The 16235-nt window shown below is 31.5% G+C and overlaps 1 protein-coding gene across 1 annotated transcript; it reads right to left on the minus strand.

The window, feature by feature from the left end:
- Nucleotides 1–8526: 8526 nt before the first annotated feature.
- On the minus strand, nt 8527–10197 carry LOC110629559 (putative UDP-rhamnose:rhamnosyltransferase 1). The gene has a single exon (XM_021776585.2). The coding sequence runs from the start codon at nt 10130–10132 to the stop codon at nt 8741–8743; it is 1392 nt and encodes a 463-aa protein (XP_021632277.1). The 5' UTR covers nt 10133–10197; the 3' UTR covers nt 8527–8740.
- Nucleotides 10198–16235: the final 6038 nt, after the last annotated feature.

The raw sequence follows: 16235 nt of genomic DNA on the forward strand, positions 1-16235 counted from the left end.
GGTGAGTTGGTGACAGTGGTGATCCTCCTAATTCAAACTCTCCACACCACATATAGGGATATTTTTTTTTTTTTTTCTTTTGATTAGCATACAGCGGATAATGTTATGAGATATATTTGGCAGGTATAATTTTAAAAGTAATAATTAAAAGGTCTAAAGTTTTAAAGCATGAGATATATTTGGTGCAATTTTAGTCTATTTATAAATTTTTAAATTTAATATTTGAACATTTTCCGTGTAAAAGCAAACAAATAACTAACAAAATTTATAATTAAAATTTTCTTTCTAATTAAAATCATAATTCACACCTCATAATAGTCATATACTCAATTAATTTAAATTTAATTTTTTTAATCCCTATCAAGTGTCAACATTTTTAACATAATCTAACTTTTGATAAGATCAAGTTAATGTAATAATTTTTTTTTTTTAAATAATGGCAGAAATTTCTAAATTCTAAATATCTATTAAGTATTAATTTCTAATTATTTTATATAACCAAACAAATTAATTATTTTATGTAGTAAGAGGTATTATTATCAAGTAGCAGTTGGAACTGCTAATAATTAAACTAAAAAAAAATTAATTCTATAAGTTCCTGAAATAAGAAGAAAAGAATCTATTAGTCATTCATAAGAATAAGTATCTCAATGAATCAATTTGAAAGACACTTATTATTTTTATATCTCTACCCTACCATTCCAAACTTCCCAAGTAAAAGTTCACCATAGATATAAAGGTTTATCTCATATTTACTCCCTAACTTTTTTTCTTTTTAATTTTATAGGCTTGCATATAATATTTAACAACTCAAATATAATAACCAAATCTTTATTTCTCAAAAAAGAATTTATAGCTCCTTAATACACTTGAACAGAAAGCAATGATAACAAAAAATATAAGAGAGCAAAAAAAACTCATATATATTGCTTGCTTTGCGTTAACTTATATATAGAAAAGTAAAAACTATTAGAACAATCTATATGTTCTTTTCAATAGAATGGTAACTACTTTCATAATTAACTATTCATTTTCCGCTTAAATTATCTGCATGCGAAAGGCGTGATTTTTCAATTCGATATCAGTTTGGTGTTTTTCAGTTCAGTATTGATAAAGAACTATTTAGACTCTATCAGAAGTTTTAACAAATATCGTTTGGTTAAGACGAAATAAGAGAAAAGATAGACTAGAAAACTAAATGTCTTATTGAAATTCCTCAAAGATTGAAAAAGTGAGTTTCTAATAGTTAAAGAATACTATTTATAATAAAAACAAAACCATAATATGAAAAATTATGAAAATATCCAAAATATCTAAAAAAATAATTAAAATGCAAAATTGACTCTCTAAACGATGAAATTTTCATATCAAACTTTTATCACACTTTTAAAAGTCGTACGTCTTGAAATTCCCTTTCCGAAAAGTTATCGTGGGTCTCTATTGGACGTCAGTAGCAAAAGTTAGGGTCGTTCCAAATCTGCCGTAAAGTCCAAGACTAGTTGCTCCATGTCATTCCCTTCCACTTGTAAAAAACTCGACCTCGAGTTGTCATCAGCAGGGTAGTACTGAAATAGATCTGCCACTTTAAACGTCTAGGAAATTTTCATCTTATGTGGGAGGTTAAGAACATAGGCATTGTCATTAATCTTCTGAGTGATCTGGAATGGACCAATCTTCTTGTCGTCAAGCTTTTTCTATCCTCCACCACGCTCCTTGCGTAAATACATCATAACTTGATCACCGACATTGAAGGACTTGAAATGCCTATGTTTATCAGCTGTAGCTTTATATTTGTCATTAGCTTCTGTAAGGCATTGTTGTACCTGTTTGAAAGCATCCACGTGCTGCTTTGCCAAGTTGCTTGTTGTAATATTGTTGTGAGAACTTGTGGGAAGGGCAATAAGGTCAACTTATGCGCTGGGACTTTCCTGTACACAACAACAAATGGTGACATTTTTGTGGAGCTGTGGACAACACTATTTTAAGCTAATTCTGCTTGAGCAAGAGCAAGATCCTAAGCAGTTTTCTTATTACTGTAGATGCAGCGCAGAAGATTGCCAAGTGTGCGGTTCACCACTTCAGTTTGTCCATCAGTTTGGGGATGGGCAGCACTACTGTATCGAAGTTCAGTTCCAAAACGTTTCCATAAAGTCACCTAGAAGTGAGCTAGAAACTTCATATCTCTATGAGAAGTAATAGTCTTGGGGACACCATGTAAGTGAACAACCTCCTGGAAAAACAGTTTTGCCACATGAGAAGCATCATTAGTTTTCTTGCAAGGAATGAAATGCGCCATTTCGGAGAACCTATCAACAATAACAAAAATGGAATCAGATCCACGTTGAGTACGTGAAAGACCAAGAACAAAATCCATAGATAAGTCCTCCCAAGGATGTGCTGGAATAGGCAGTGGAGTGTATAAGCCTGTATTCTGCGAACGTCCCTTCTGAGTTTGACAAATTGGGCACTTTTGAATCATCTGACCTGTATCTTTTTTAATTGTGGCCAGTAAAAATGCTCCTCCAACCCAGCAATAGTCTTGTCACGCTCCAAATGACCATTCAAACCTCCTTCATGGACCTCCTGAATCAGCTTTTCCCGCAAAGAAGATGAAGGGATGCATAACTTTTTCTCCTTAAAAAGAAAGCCATCATGTACCAAGAACCCATCAGCAGGCTAGTGAGTCTAGACTCTAGCTCATATATCAGCAAAATCATCATCTGTAGCATACAAATCCTTCAGGAATTCAAAACCTACAACCTCCTGATTAACTGTAATCAACAGAGCAGCTCTCCTACTTAAAGCGTTTGCCACCTTATTACTATGGTCAGCTTTATGTTTGATGACATAATGAAAGACTCCAAAGTAAGTTTCCCATCGAGCATGCATCTTATTCACATATTTTTGAGTTTTAAAATGGATCAAAGATTGATGATCTGTGTGAATAATAAACTCTCGCCCCATCAGATACTGTTCCTAAGTTTTAAAAATCTGAAATACTACATATAGCTCCTGCTCATAAGTAGACCACTTCTTTCTAACTTCATTTAGTTTCTCACTAAAGAAGGCAATAGGCTTTTTAGACTGTGACAACACTCCACCAATCCCAACTCCACAAGCATCACATTCAACCTTAAACAGATTATTAAAATTGGGTAGAGCAAGAATAGGGGCAGAAGTAAGCTTATCTTTAATCTCTTTAAAGCTCTTGTTGGCAGCTTCAGTCCATGCAAATTTCTGCACTCTCTCTTTCTTCAAGCAATATGTGATAGAGGCAATGATGCTGCTAAAATTTTTAATAAACAGTCGATAGAAAGTAGAAAGGCCATGAAAGCTGCGAACTTCAAAAATAGTTTTGGAGATGGGCCAATTCCGTATTGCTTCTACCTTCTTATCATCAACATGTATCCCTTCTGCACTAACAAGGAACCCCAGGAATAGAACGCGCTCCATCACATAAATGCACTTCTTAAGATTAATAACCAGCTGCTATCATAACTTGACGGAGATGCTGTAAATATTCTTCTTCACTGCAACTAAAAATCAAGATGTCATCAAAATAAACAATCATAAATTTGCATAAGAAAGGACGCAAAACCTGGTTCATAAGTCGTATAAAAGAGCTAGGTGCATTCGTCAAACAAAAGGGTATAACCAGCCATTCATACAAGCCTTCCTTAGTCTTGAAGGCAGTCTTCAATTCATCTCCCTCCTTGATCCGAACTTGGTGATAGCCACTTTTAAAGTCGGTTTTAGAAAAGACTTTAGATCCGGATAGCTGATTCAGCATGTTATCCAATCGTGAAATAGGAAATCGATACTGAACTGTAATTTTGTTGATGGTCCTGCTATCCACGCTCATTCTCCAAGTCCCATCTTTCTTTGGAACTAATAGGGCAGGTACTCCGCAGGGCTAATGCTCTCCTGAATATTCCCCTTCTTCAGTAATTCTTCAACCTGTTCTTGGAGGATTTCATTCTCCTTTGGACTCCTCTTGTAATGAGGTAGATTCGGTAATTTTGATCCAAGATTGAGATCAATCTGATGTTGGATATCCTGCAGAGGTGGAAGCTTGGAAGATTCCTCCACTATCTTAGGAAACTCCTTCAACAGCTCTTTGACGGGTGGTGGTAAAGATGGAGCATCCTCCATTGTACTTTTTGCTCTCACCAATAAAGCAGTGTACCTCCAGATTTCTCAACTGCGCCTGATAGCCTCTGCACTCCCGTGGAAACAGCAACAACATTCTTCCTTTCCACTTTAGAATGTTTCGCAGGACCGAAAGGCAAGATAGTAATCTTCTTTTGATTCCACGTGAACATGCATGAATTCTCCTTTCCCTTATGCAAAGTATCAACATCGAATTGCTAAAGGTGACCTAGCAAAATTCCACAACAATCCATATCCACAACATCACAATTAACAGGTTCAGTATAAGATTTACCGATCGAGATAGGCACGCCACAGATTTTGTTGACCTCAATTTTCGGACCTTCCTTAATCCATTCAACTTTGTATGGCGAAGGGTGTGGCTGTGTAGGCAATTGCAATTTCTCCACCAATTTCTTAGCTATCAAATTCTCATAACTATAGCTATCTATATTTAGCCTGCAAATTGCCTCTCCTACTCGACACTTTGCTTGGAAAATCTTCCTTCTTTGCGTCTCGTCCTCCTGTTTTGTTGAGTATAAGATTTTCTTCACCACATAGGTGACCTCTTCATCTTCAGAACTAGCAATAGATTTGTCATCGTCATCCACTTCCTCATCAGTTTCGGCCACTTGCTCAACTATATTAACCTGTCGGCGATCATTGTTAACTCTTTTATGTTCTAGACAATTATTTGATCGATGACAGGTTTCCTGTAGCTGTAACATATGTCTCCTGTTGGCTTCTGGTAAGGATTGGTTCTGCCTCCTTTGTCTGCTGTAGTGGTGACTGCCTTTCTCTTATTGTCTCTCCTTTCTTCTATGGTATTCTGAGGATTGCCAAAATTTACAACCTTAGAAGGTTGCCCGCTGTAATTGCCTCTATACTACTGTGTCCCTATCGAATCAGAATTTCTGTAATTGAAATTTAGGTTGTATTGCTGTTGTGGCTGCCAATCAACACACTCTTTTGCTCTTTTTGCCATCTCAATAGCGTCTGTCAAGGTGAAATTGCAGCTACTCTCATCATATAACGAATTTCGTGATTCATGCCCCTCTGATAATGAGCAACCTGTTGGGCTTCATTCTCACAGTTTCCACACCTCACCTACAACCTCAAAACTCCTCAGTATATTTATCCACCCTTTGGTTCCCCTGTATACAGTCATGATACCGGTTATACAAAACCTGAGCGTGATCGCTAGGTAAGAACCGTTGTTTAATTATCTGCTTCATCAACACCTAGTTTCGTATGGGTTCCAGCCTCCTTCGATAGAGTTCGTTGTGAATCGAATTTCATCAGGCTGCTGCACCCCCATTTAACTTATATGCCACAATTGGAACCTTGCGATCCTCTTCACGTTCATAACTTTGAAAAAACATTCAACCTCTGCTAGTCAATCAAGAACAGATTCCACATCCAGCGAACTAGAAAAGTTTTGAAGGTCTATCTTAATCTTGTAACCTTCCTGATAATTCTGTTAAGGATTTGCAGGCACAGGATTGACGACCACAGGATTAGCGACTAGCTATGGGTGCGCGGTGGCGGCGGGTTGGTGGATTCCCTACTGCAGGGTCAGCTGTCCGATCATATCCCTCAATTCTGCCAAAGATGCCTCAATCACAGCAAGTCGCACCTCTTGGTTATCTGCCATGGTCAAACTTTGCTCTGATACCAAGCTGATAAAGAACTATTTAGACTCCGTCAGGAGTTTTAACCAATATCGTTTGACTAAGACGAAATAAGAGAAAAGATAGGTTAGAATACTAAAAGTCTTATTGAAATTCCTCAAAGATTGAAAAAGTGAGTTTCTAATAGTTAAGGGAGGCTATTTATAATAGAAATAAAACCCTAATATGCAAAATTACGAAAATACTCAAAATATTCAAAAAAATAATTAAAATACAAAATTGACCCCCTAAACGATGGAATTTCCATATCGAACTTTTGTCACACTTTTCAAAGTCGTGCGTCTCGAAAATTCCTTTTCGAAAATCTATCGTAGGTCTCTATCGGACGTCGGCAGCAAAAGTTAGATCCGGTGCAAGTCTGCCGTAAAGTCCAAAGCTAGTTGCTCCATATTAAGCATCAACTCAGTGTTTTTCAATTCGGCATCAGTTCGATATTTTTTAATTTGGCATAGTATCAGGGAAGAGACACTGGAGCTCGTCCCTATGCATTTTCTTATACGCACCCGTTTCATTAATCTCATATTTGTTGGGTTGCATTTTGTTTACTAGCCATTATTCTTTTATCCCCTCAAGCTGAGAATGAGATATTAAAACCATTCCAGGTTTAGTGACAAAAATAGAGAATAGAGTAGATCCAAGACACTTAGTGAAGATATCTGCTACTTAGAGAAGGTAACGAGTTAACATTATTTATATCATTTAATTCATATAATTTTAATTATATATATCATTTAGTTCCTATATATTTAAATATCTATACTATTTATTTTTTTTTACTAAAAGTAAGTTGATTAACTGTTATTTTGACAAATAGAATAAACAATTTAATTTTATAAAATATATTAACATTTTAATTAAGTAATTTTGATAAAGTTATGAATTAATAAAATTTCTAAAAAGTCAGCAATTTAATAATAATTTTCTTATAAATAAAGTTTCAGCTCCAATACCAATTTATATTAGCCTTCTTAATTTATATGTCCATTTTCTTCTCTATTTTTTATTTAAAAAATTTACGATTAATTTTTGAGATTTTAACTCCACGTTTTAATTTTTTTTGTTTTCAAAATATTTATAAAGTAAGTTATTTATTAATTATTTAATTTATTAATTTAATATATAGGTTAGATCCTGTAAGAATTGAAATTAATTCATTAAACACTTAAAATTATAAAAATTGTAATAATTAAATATAAATTAATCATTATTAAAAATATTAAATTAATCAAAAATTATAATAATTAAATATAAATTAACCATTATTAAAAAAATATTAAATTAATCACATATACCGTTAATTGCGTCTTAAATTTACTGATTACATTCTAAATTTTTATAAATTGATAAAATATGAAAAATTTAGATTAAAATCAATACTATTATTTAGTGTAAATATATATTTAATTTGGAAATGAAGTTATTTTTATCTATTTCTATTTATGTAATTGAAATTATATATTAGAATATTTAAATTTAAAAAATAAATATTAAATTTATAGAAAAAATAATTTTAAGATTAACAGGTGGATCGTTTAAAGGACTATTTAGAGTTTAAAAAAATAAATTTTAAATAAAAAAATTAGTTTAATAGTTAATGATTATATTTAAAATTTTAAAAATTTTAAGTATAGAACATTATGCAACATTAGAGTCCTGCAAACCAATAATAGAGCATGAAAAGACACAAAGGAATATCATACCATCAATGGCAACTAGATTAGATTTCCTTTTGGTAGATCCATCCACATTCCACTTTAGTCAATTCTTGATAGGTATTTCTCAAGAGATCATAGGTCGAGGAGAGGTACTTAGAGTCAAATTCAACAATAATACCACAATTTGAAGACCAAACATTTAGCTTGCTCGCAAGAATGCTCAAGATTTTTAATGGCTAAAAATTAGACAACATTAAAGTTTTACAAACCAACAGAGTATGAAAAGACACAGAGAAACATCATATTGTCAATGGCGGCTAGATTAGATTTACTTTTGATAGATCCATCTTGATAAAGGACTGATTATACTCCATCAAGAGTTTTAATTAATATCGTTTGACTAAGACGATATAAAAGAAAAAGATAGGCCAGAAGCCGAAAAGTTTTATTAAAAGTCTTATTAAAATTTTTTAAAAATTAAAAAGTGAGTTTCTAATAGACAAAGGAAACTATTTATAATTATAAAAAAAAAATTAATATGTAAAATTATAAAAATATCTAAAAAAATAATTAAAATGTGAAACTAACACCCTAAACGATAGATTTTCATATCAAATTTTATGACAGACCTATGGCTCTCGTCATACTTTTAAAAATAGTGCGTCTCGAAATTCATTTTCTGAAAAGAACTTTAGGATTATTTATATTAATATTTAAGTTCGAGATTTTTCAATCTTAAAAACTATTTCGTTATCAAAATTTAAATTTTAATTGTTTTATTTAAATAATATTACTTTTTGAATTGATTTACATCTATAATTATAAATGATTATTAATACCATTTTCTTATTAATATTAAAGAGTGGTGAAATTAACACAAACTTTTTAAATTAATCTAAAATTAATAAAATTAAAAACAATTAGGTATAAAGAGCCAAAAAATATGGCAATCTTCTCTAGTTTAGCACAAAATTTATATCAAGTTAGACAAAAAAAAAAAATAAAAATAAAAAAAAGGGAGGAAAACACAATTATTAAAGCCGAATAATGGCCCATGCTTAAGTTGATTTGCTGGTTGTTAACCACCGGGTACAATGGGTCCAATCAAACCATGAAACAAACACTAGACCACTTCACCATTTTTCATTATTTTTTTTACATTTTTCATTATTTTTTTTAACATTTAATAAACCGAAAATGAAGAAGAAGAAACAAGAGGAAGCTGGGTTCACGCCTGAAGGAAACTCAGTGATCATTCTGCAGAAACTCAACAAAATGGTCCAAGTATTGATCATGGAAACCTTTATCTGCAAATAGCTTCCTCATCTCCTTTGCATTATCTCTATATTCTTCTCCTTCCTTTTCAACCATCACCAACCTCAGCGAATCAGCCACCGATTCTTTTGTGAAAGACCCATTTGACTCATCTCTTGTCACCTCTACACCCACCTTCTTCTTTCCAAAAACTCTTGCAATTAGCCCCTGGTCTATGATATTGATTGGCAACATAATCAGTGCAAGTCCACTATAAAGTGCCTCTACAACTGAACCATAACCACAGTGGGTCAAAAATCCTCCTACTGATTCATGACCTAATATTCTGAGTTGAGGTACCCAGCTCGTCCACACAATTCCTCGTCCCTTAACTCGGTCTTTAAATCCATCTGGTAACTCCACTGAGCTGTCCTGTTTCCTCAGAACCCAGAAGAATGGCAACTCTGACAACTCCAACCCAAGTGCCAATTCGTTTAACTCAGGTTGACTCAGTTCAGCCTCGCTTCCAAATGCTACATATACCACGGAACCTTTGTTTTGTTTGTCTAGCCACTCTCTGATTGTGAGCCACGTATCGTCTTCTTCGCTACAAGTGGCATCAAGATCATCAGGTGGCAATAAACCTATTGGAAGGCAAGGCTTGCCGTGAAGCTCTCCGAGAAGCCTCAAGAACTCCGCCTCTAGCTCGTTGCAGCTCCGAACAGCTATAACATCACAACCTGCAAGAACTGATCCTACACGAAACATATCAGAGACACCTACATCTGAATCTTTTACCTCAGCTTGAAAAATTCGCTTCGCCTCGTGGAGCTTAAATGCAACCTTGGAAGGAAAAGGGATCCACTCAGGAACTAAAGTGAAATCTTCTGGCTGAGACCGTGGATCCTCACCCTTAATCATGGCAGACGATGATGATCCAAAGAAAGATACACTCCATGCACCTAAAATACTGAAGAAGGCAAGCGAGATCCCAAGATTAGAAGCCATGGGAGGCAACCAGTACTGAGCAAAGTCGCAAATGATCCAATCTGGCGAAGAAGTTTTCAAGAACTGAAGAAGAGGGCCTTGGAGGCCGTCGTAGGCAATCTTGAGGTATGGAACTTTCTGGGAAGGCAAGTCACTGGTAGCCTCTGCATCCCGTGGAAGATGTTTAACAATGGGTAAATGGAGGCTCACTAAATCGACAAGCGGTGCCAAATTTGAAGGGATTTTGGGTAATCGTTGGATGTTTCTAGGAGTAGATATGAAGGAGATGTTATGGCCCCTTTGGGCTATGTGTTTGGCAAGCTCAAAAAATGGGATTATATGACCAAATGCCAGCCACGGAAACAGAGCGACATGAAGCTTTTTAGGTTCACTCATGGTGAGTTGGTGATAGTGGTGATCCTCCCATAGCAAACCTTCCACTTATAGACGTTAAGATATTAATATTGTATTCGGAGTGGGGTGTAAGTATCACCACTTGTGTTGGGTTACTTATAATATAAAGGGTGATTCACGATTTAATTTCTAAATATTATTATTATTATTACGTTAATTTTTATATTTTTAAAATTTTATTAAATTTTTTTCTCTAATCTATCTGTCATTTTTTCGATAAAAATAGATAAAAAATAAGAGAAAATTTTTAAAATTTAATTTTGTCCTCAAATAAAATTTTTTATTTAAATTTTGGATATTATTATGATTAATAAGTTAATTCCTATATTTTTAAAGATTTATTAAAATATTTTTATTTTTTTTTCATATCTATTAAAACGTACTTACCATTTCTTTTCATTAACGAAATAATCTCTCATTCTCCTTTTTAAAAAAGAAGAAAAAAAAAATGATGATGAAGGAAAAGAAGAAAAAGAAAAAAAAAAAAGAAGAAAAAGAAAGAGAAGAAGAAAAAGAAAAAAATATAAAAAAAACCTCCTCTTTCTCTTGCTTCTTAAAAAAGAAGAATAAAAAGAAAAATTGAACAAGAATCAAAGAAGAAGAAAAAAAAATTCGAAGAAGAAGAGGAGAAAGAATCAATAAAGAAGGAGTAAGAGGAAAATAATGAGGTAATATGGTCTTTTGTTATATTTTTAACGTTAAAAATAGACGGAATAAATATTTTGTTGATGGAGAGAGAAGATAAGAATATTTTAATGGATTTCTATGTATGGACTGACTTATTAACCATGACAATACCAAAAATTAAATTATAAATCTTTCTAATATAAAAAAAAATCTTTTTTTTTTAAAAAAAAGACAACGTTTGTTGCAATTATACCTTCCACTATTTTTTTTCTAACTAAATTATCACATTTTAAATACAACTTACTTTTATCAATATAATTTAAAAATTAATAAAATTGTTAAGTCCTTCAAAATTACTTTTTATATTATTATTTATTTTTTAAATTTTTATTAATAATTTTAAAACAACAATTTATTTTAATTTTATTTTGATTAAAATTATTCTCAATTAATTTTTTTAAAAATCTATTTAATATATTTATTATTTAATATTATTTTTATTTTTAAAAAATTATTAAATATATTAATTATGAAATATTAAAAATTAATTTAAAATAATATTTAACATAATTTAATTTTAAAAATATCAAAATAATAAATTAAATTTTTTAAAATTTTTTTCAAGATGTTTTTTCTGTACTGTTTTGATCCTAAGTATAAGGTAAATCAAACACATTTTCTAAAATTATTTTAATAATCCTGATATTACATGTTATTTATATTTTAATATTAAAAGTTTTAATTTTAGCATCACAATTTAAAATTTAAATTAAAAAAATTAATTTAATAAAGAAAAGTGAAAAAATATGTAATTTTGTATATGTAATAGTGTATGTGTTATTTTCTTAATATATTTATTTTTTTAATTATATTAATGATATTTTTTTAATACATATATAAAATAAATAGATCTATCCACATGACACGGAGGCGATACGTCATTATGGAGAACGATTTTCATTGGTAGACAAAAATGAGAATGTTACATTACACCTAACCCAAGAGACGATTCAATAATTAATTTAAAAGTGGTGAAAGCGTGTCCTATAATCAATTATGTGGACACCGTTTCTTAGGTGAGCAAATACTGTGGACACTATTTTTTAGGGGAGGTTGGCCGGATTTAATTTAAAATTAAATTGAATTAAATAAATTAAAAATTAAAATTTTAATATTTATAATAATTAAATTAAATTAATTTTAATTAAAAATTAAATTGAATCCAACTTATTTAATTAAATTAAATTTGATTTGATTTAAATTTTTAATAAATTTTTTATTTTTTATACTTTATTTTTAATAATTTAAATTTTAATTAAAATATTTTAATTTTAATATAATTTAATCTCTATATTATTAAAAATAATATATTGTTATCATTTAATTTTTTTAATTAAAATTAAATTAAATTAAAATAATTAAAATTTTTAAAATTAAAAATAAAAATTTAAAATTAATTTAATTGGATAAATTTTTTTATGAAAGACATAATGCTCACCCTACAATTTCTTGCGTGGAAACAAAAGTAATATTGTTTTAAGAAAAATGTAGTTAAAATATAGTTAAAATCATACTATCTCTGTTTTACTGTAACGGTCATTTTTGAGATTTTTTAATTTCAAATTATTTATCACTTTAAAAAATTTTAAATCATTTAATATTAAAATGTAAAATATAACATTATTTAAAAGATATTTTTAAATAAATTATTATAATTTTTTAAATCAAAACTATTAATTAATTTTAAGGCTATTAAACAAAAATTTTTTTAAATATTTACTATTTTTCACACTTATATTCTAATCTAAAAGTTTTAGACAATAAAACTCATCCTTTCGCCTTTTAACTCAATTTTAACTATTTGTTTTTATTAATTTTGATAAAAAATTTATAGTCTACGTCTAATATCACATAAAATTATTTTTCAAAAAATTTATTGTATACGTTTATATTAATTTATATTTATATTTAAAATTTTAAATTTTAAATAGTAAAATTAAATTTTTTTAATTTACTACAATTATAAAATTAAATATTAAAAATTAATAACAAATTATAATATAGTCATTAAAATTATGAGTTTTATGTCTGATAATCGCTGAATTTCTCCATCCCATTACGAGGCCGGGCCGATAGTAGCAGCCCACAATTAGGAGGCTCTTAAACCCCCGAATAAGTCAGGCCCAACCCGTTCATCCTCCTGATCGGACTCCTATTTAAGTCACTCAATCAGACCGGTCCGGTCCATTTCAGCCTTAAAGCCAGCCTTTTTATAGGTTTCGATCCTTTTCCCTCAAACCCGGTCACAAAAAGAAAAGACTGCGGGTCCAGTCATTTCGCAGCCCTGTCCACTCACGTGCCGAAGGGAATTAAATGCTTGTCTGACACAGGGAGGGTCCTGAAGTTATCCATACGTATGGACCTGCACCAAGGGGTAGGTGGTCCTATAGCGGAAAGGTCATCTCGCATGAGAGAAAAGAAAGCGGATAAAAGGGAGGGAACACTCTCCTCTAGGGCTAAGTTTTTCTAAGTTTACAAAACCATTGTAAAATCCTATTTTCTGGATCTCAGATCATCAATGTCCATTATGTGAATCAATATCGTGAGTTAAAATATTTTATGTGTCAGTAAATTGATAAATAAAATTAAACTGAGTATATTTAATTAAATCTTAATTAATTTAACTCGATTTAAGATAAATCAAATTAAATTGAATTCACTATATTTCTTTCAAATCAATTATGAGTCACATTATAAATTGGCTAAATTCAATTAATATCAATTATGATTAAATTGAAGTTAATTATCTTTATATCAATAATGAGTCAAGTTTAATTAAGATTATAATTAGAGATGCCACAACTTTAGATATTTCCAAGTTCTCAATCTAATTAATGGATTTAGTATATAATATGTTCGGATTTAAAAATTAATATATGTGATGGGTTAGGTTTAAATTTAAAATTAAAAAATATATTTGTATAATAATATATATAAGTGTTATGTGTATTTTAATTTAAAAAATATTTAAAGTAAATTTAATTAAAAATAATTTCTGATATCTTAATTCAAAAAAGTAAATAATTAAAATAAAATTTGTAGATAAATTAATTAAATTTTTATATGAAAGCGTTGTAATATCACATGCCACACGATACTGGCGTGATTAGGTAAGATTTAAATGAGTCAAATTTACCATACTCGTTGAAGAAAGGGAGGGCGACAAAATGGGGTGTATGATGAAAGACGGACTTGACAATCTCATTGAAAAATTGATGATCTTGAAAAATATAATTGAAACTGGTTGGAAGAATAAAATGTAAAACCTTCTTTGAAATTTGTATTTGATTTGTGAGATTTAAAAATGGGTCTACACTTAGTAAGTTTAATTTTTGTTTTCCTTTCGTATCCATTTATTTTCTTTTTTTTTTTTAAAGTAATATATAATCATCGTTCTATACCCATATCCTCTTACCATAATCACGCTCCAGTATATGAATATACGGAGTCCTTTCTTCTTTTCCGTCAGGTGATCATTTAATTTTATTTACAGCACTTGGACACGATCTCGAGTATTACAGGATCTATTTTACTGTGAGGGAAACAGGTATTCGGAATTAAGATCTTAAGAGTGGATTCATGTTCAGTCCAATTTGCCTAGATAGGCCCTAATCCCATAGGAGGTTTAGAGCTGTGTATTAGGCCCTCCTAGAACTTAGGCCTAGTCTTTATAATTTGGGCTTCATTAAGACCTAAGCATTTAGAGTCCGGCCATCACCAAGTGTCCCATAGGAAGTTTACCTACTCATTAATTATTTCATGATTTATAAAGATATAAATTTTGATATTTTAATTATTACTACGCGGCTCTAAGAAAATTATGTCAAAATGTCATTTCTCTGCCTTTTTTCATTTCAAATTTGTGCTTTTGCTTTTGCTCGTTGCTCTGTCTCTCGTGCTGCTTCTGCTATCTTGCTCTTTCTCTCCTCTATAATATCTGATTTTTCGATCCGAGGTACGTCTTGCTCCTCCCACTATTTTTGTCTGACCTAGGGTGGCTTTGATACCAATTGAAACAGCCCGACTGATCAAACTAAATTTAGAACCATTTTTCATGTTGTTATTTATGTTAGTTTACACATTTTCTACCTAATTTTGTGGTTTTGATTTTATTTTGCAGAAAATGGTGTAAAAAGGTAATTTGGTGAAAATGTCCAAAAGAGAACAAAAGAGAATAAGCCTAGTTTGCCTAAGTCCGTTTGCCCAAACCAAGTTGAAGCTGAAACGGAGAATAATGATTTGTTGTTTGACCAGACTGTTTGCCCAAACAGACCCGCAAAACAGAGGCAGTATGCAGACAGCACCCAAAATAGACTGTTTGATCGAGTTGTTTGCCCAAACAACTCGGACAAACAAGGCCAGCGATATCAGACAATAGAAAAGCGGGAAATTCAATTTTCAAATCTTTAAGAGATCTTTTCCTCCCCGAACACGTGGATACAACTCTTCTACCTACTTACAGCTGTTTTGATTCTTTATTTGATGATAGGCATTATCCTGCTAGTGATCTCTACTAATTCTGACCCTGCTAAAGCCCTTTCTACTACTTCTTTCTAATAGATAGGTGACTTGCAATTTTTCCCATATAAAGCTTCATAAGGAGCTATCCCAATGTTAGCATGGTAATTGTTATTATAGGCAAACTCTACCAATGCTAGATGTTGCCTCCAAGAACCACCAAAGTCTAACACACACATACTTAACAGGTCTTCTATAGTTTGGATGGTCCTTTCTGACTGTCCATTAGTCTGTGGGTCGAAAGCAGTGCTAAAGTCTAGCCTATTTTCCAAAACATTTTGCAAACTCCGTAGAACCTGGAGGTAAACTAGGGTCCCCTATTTGACACTAAAGAAACTGAAGCCCTATGCAGCGTGATGATTTCTTCTGCATAGATTTGTGTAACGACCCAAAAACCGGACCGCTACCGGCGCTAGGATCCAAATCGGCTTAAGGCTGCCGGGACCCGTAGCAAGCCTAACATACATCCTGCATAACTGGTATAATCTCATACATGATCAAACTTTCCATAAAACTTAAAAAAAAAAAAAAAAAAACTTTTACTATACCAAGCTTGACCTGAACACACAACATATAACCCACACCAGAACCCTCATCAAATGCCCTAGTGTGGTCCACATTACATAAGTCAAGCCTAGTTCCTCATATGATATCAATAAAAACATAACATACATCATGTATAAAAAGAGATTAACTAGACCTTAGGGCCAAGCACAATACTAATCCATAAACATAACTCTACCATACGCTACATTACATTACATTACATTATCTTACAATACATTATATCAATTTACATTACATTACAATACATGTCCACGCTAACATGCTAATCTATTACATAAACATAACATTAACCCTTGACGACTTCCCGCACTAC

Source organism: Manihot esculenta, chromosome 13, assembly GCF_001659605.2.
Source record: "Manihot esculenta cultivar AM560-2 chromosome 13, M.esculenta_v8, whole genome shotgun sequence".
In the NCBI taxonomy this organism is placed as follows: Eukaryota; Viridiplantae; Streptophyta; class Magnoliopsida; order Malpighiales; family Euphorbiaceae; genus Manihot; species Manihot esculenta.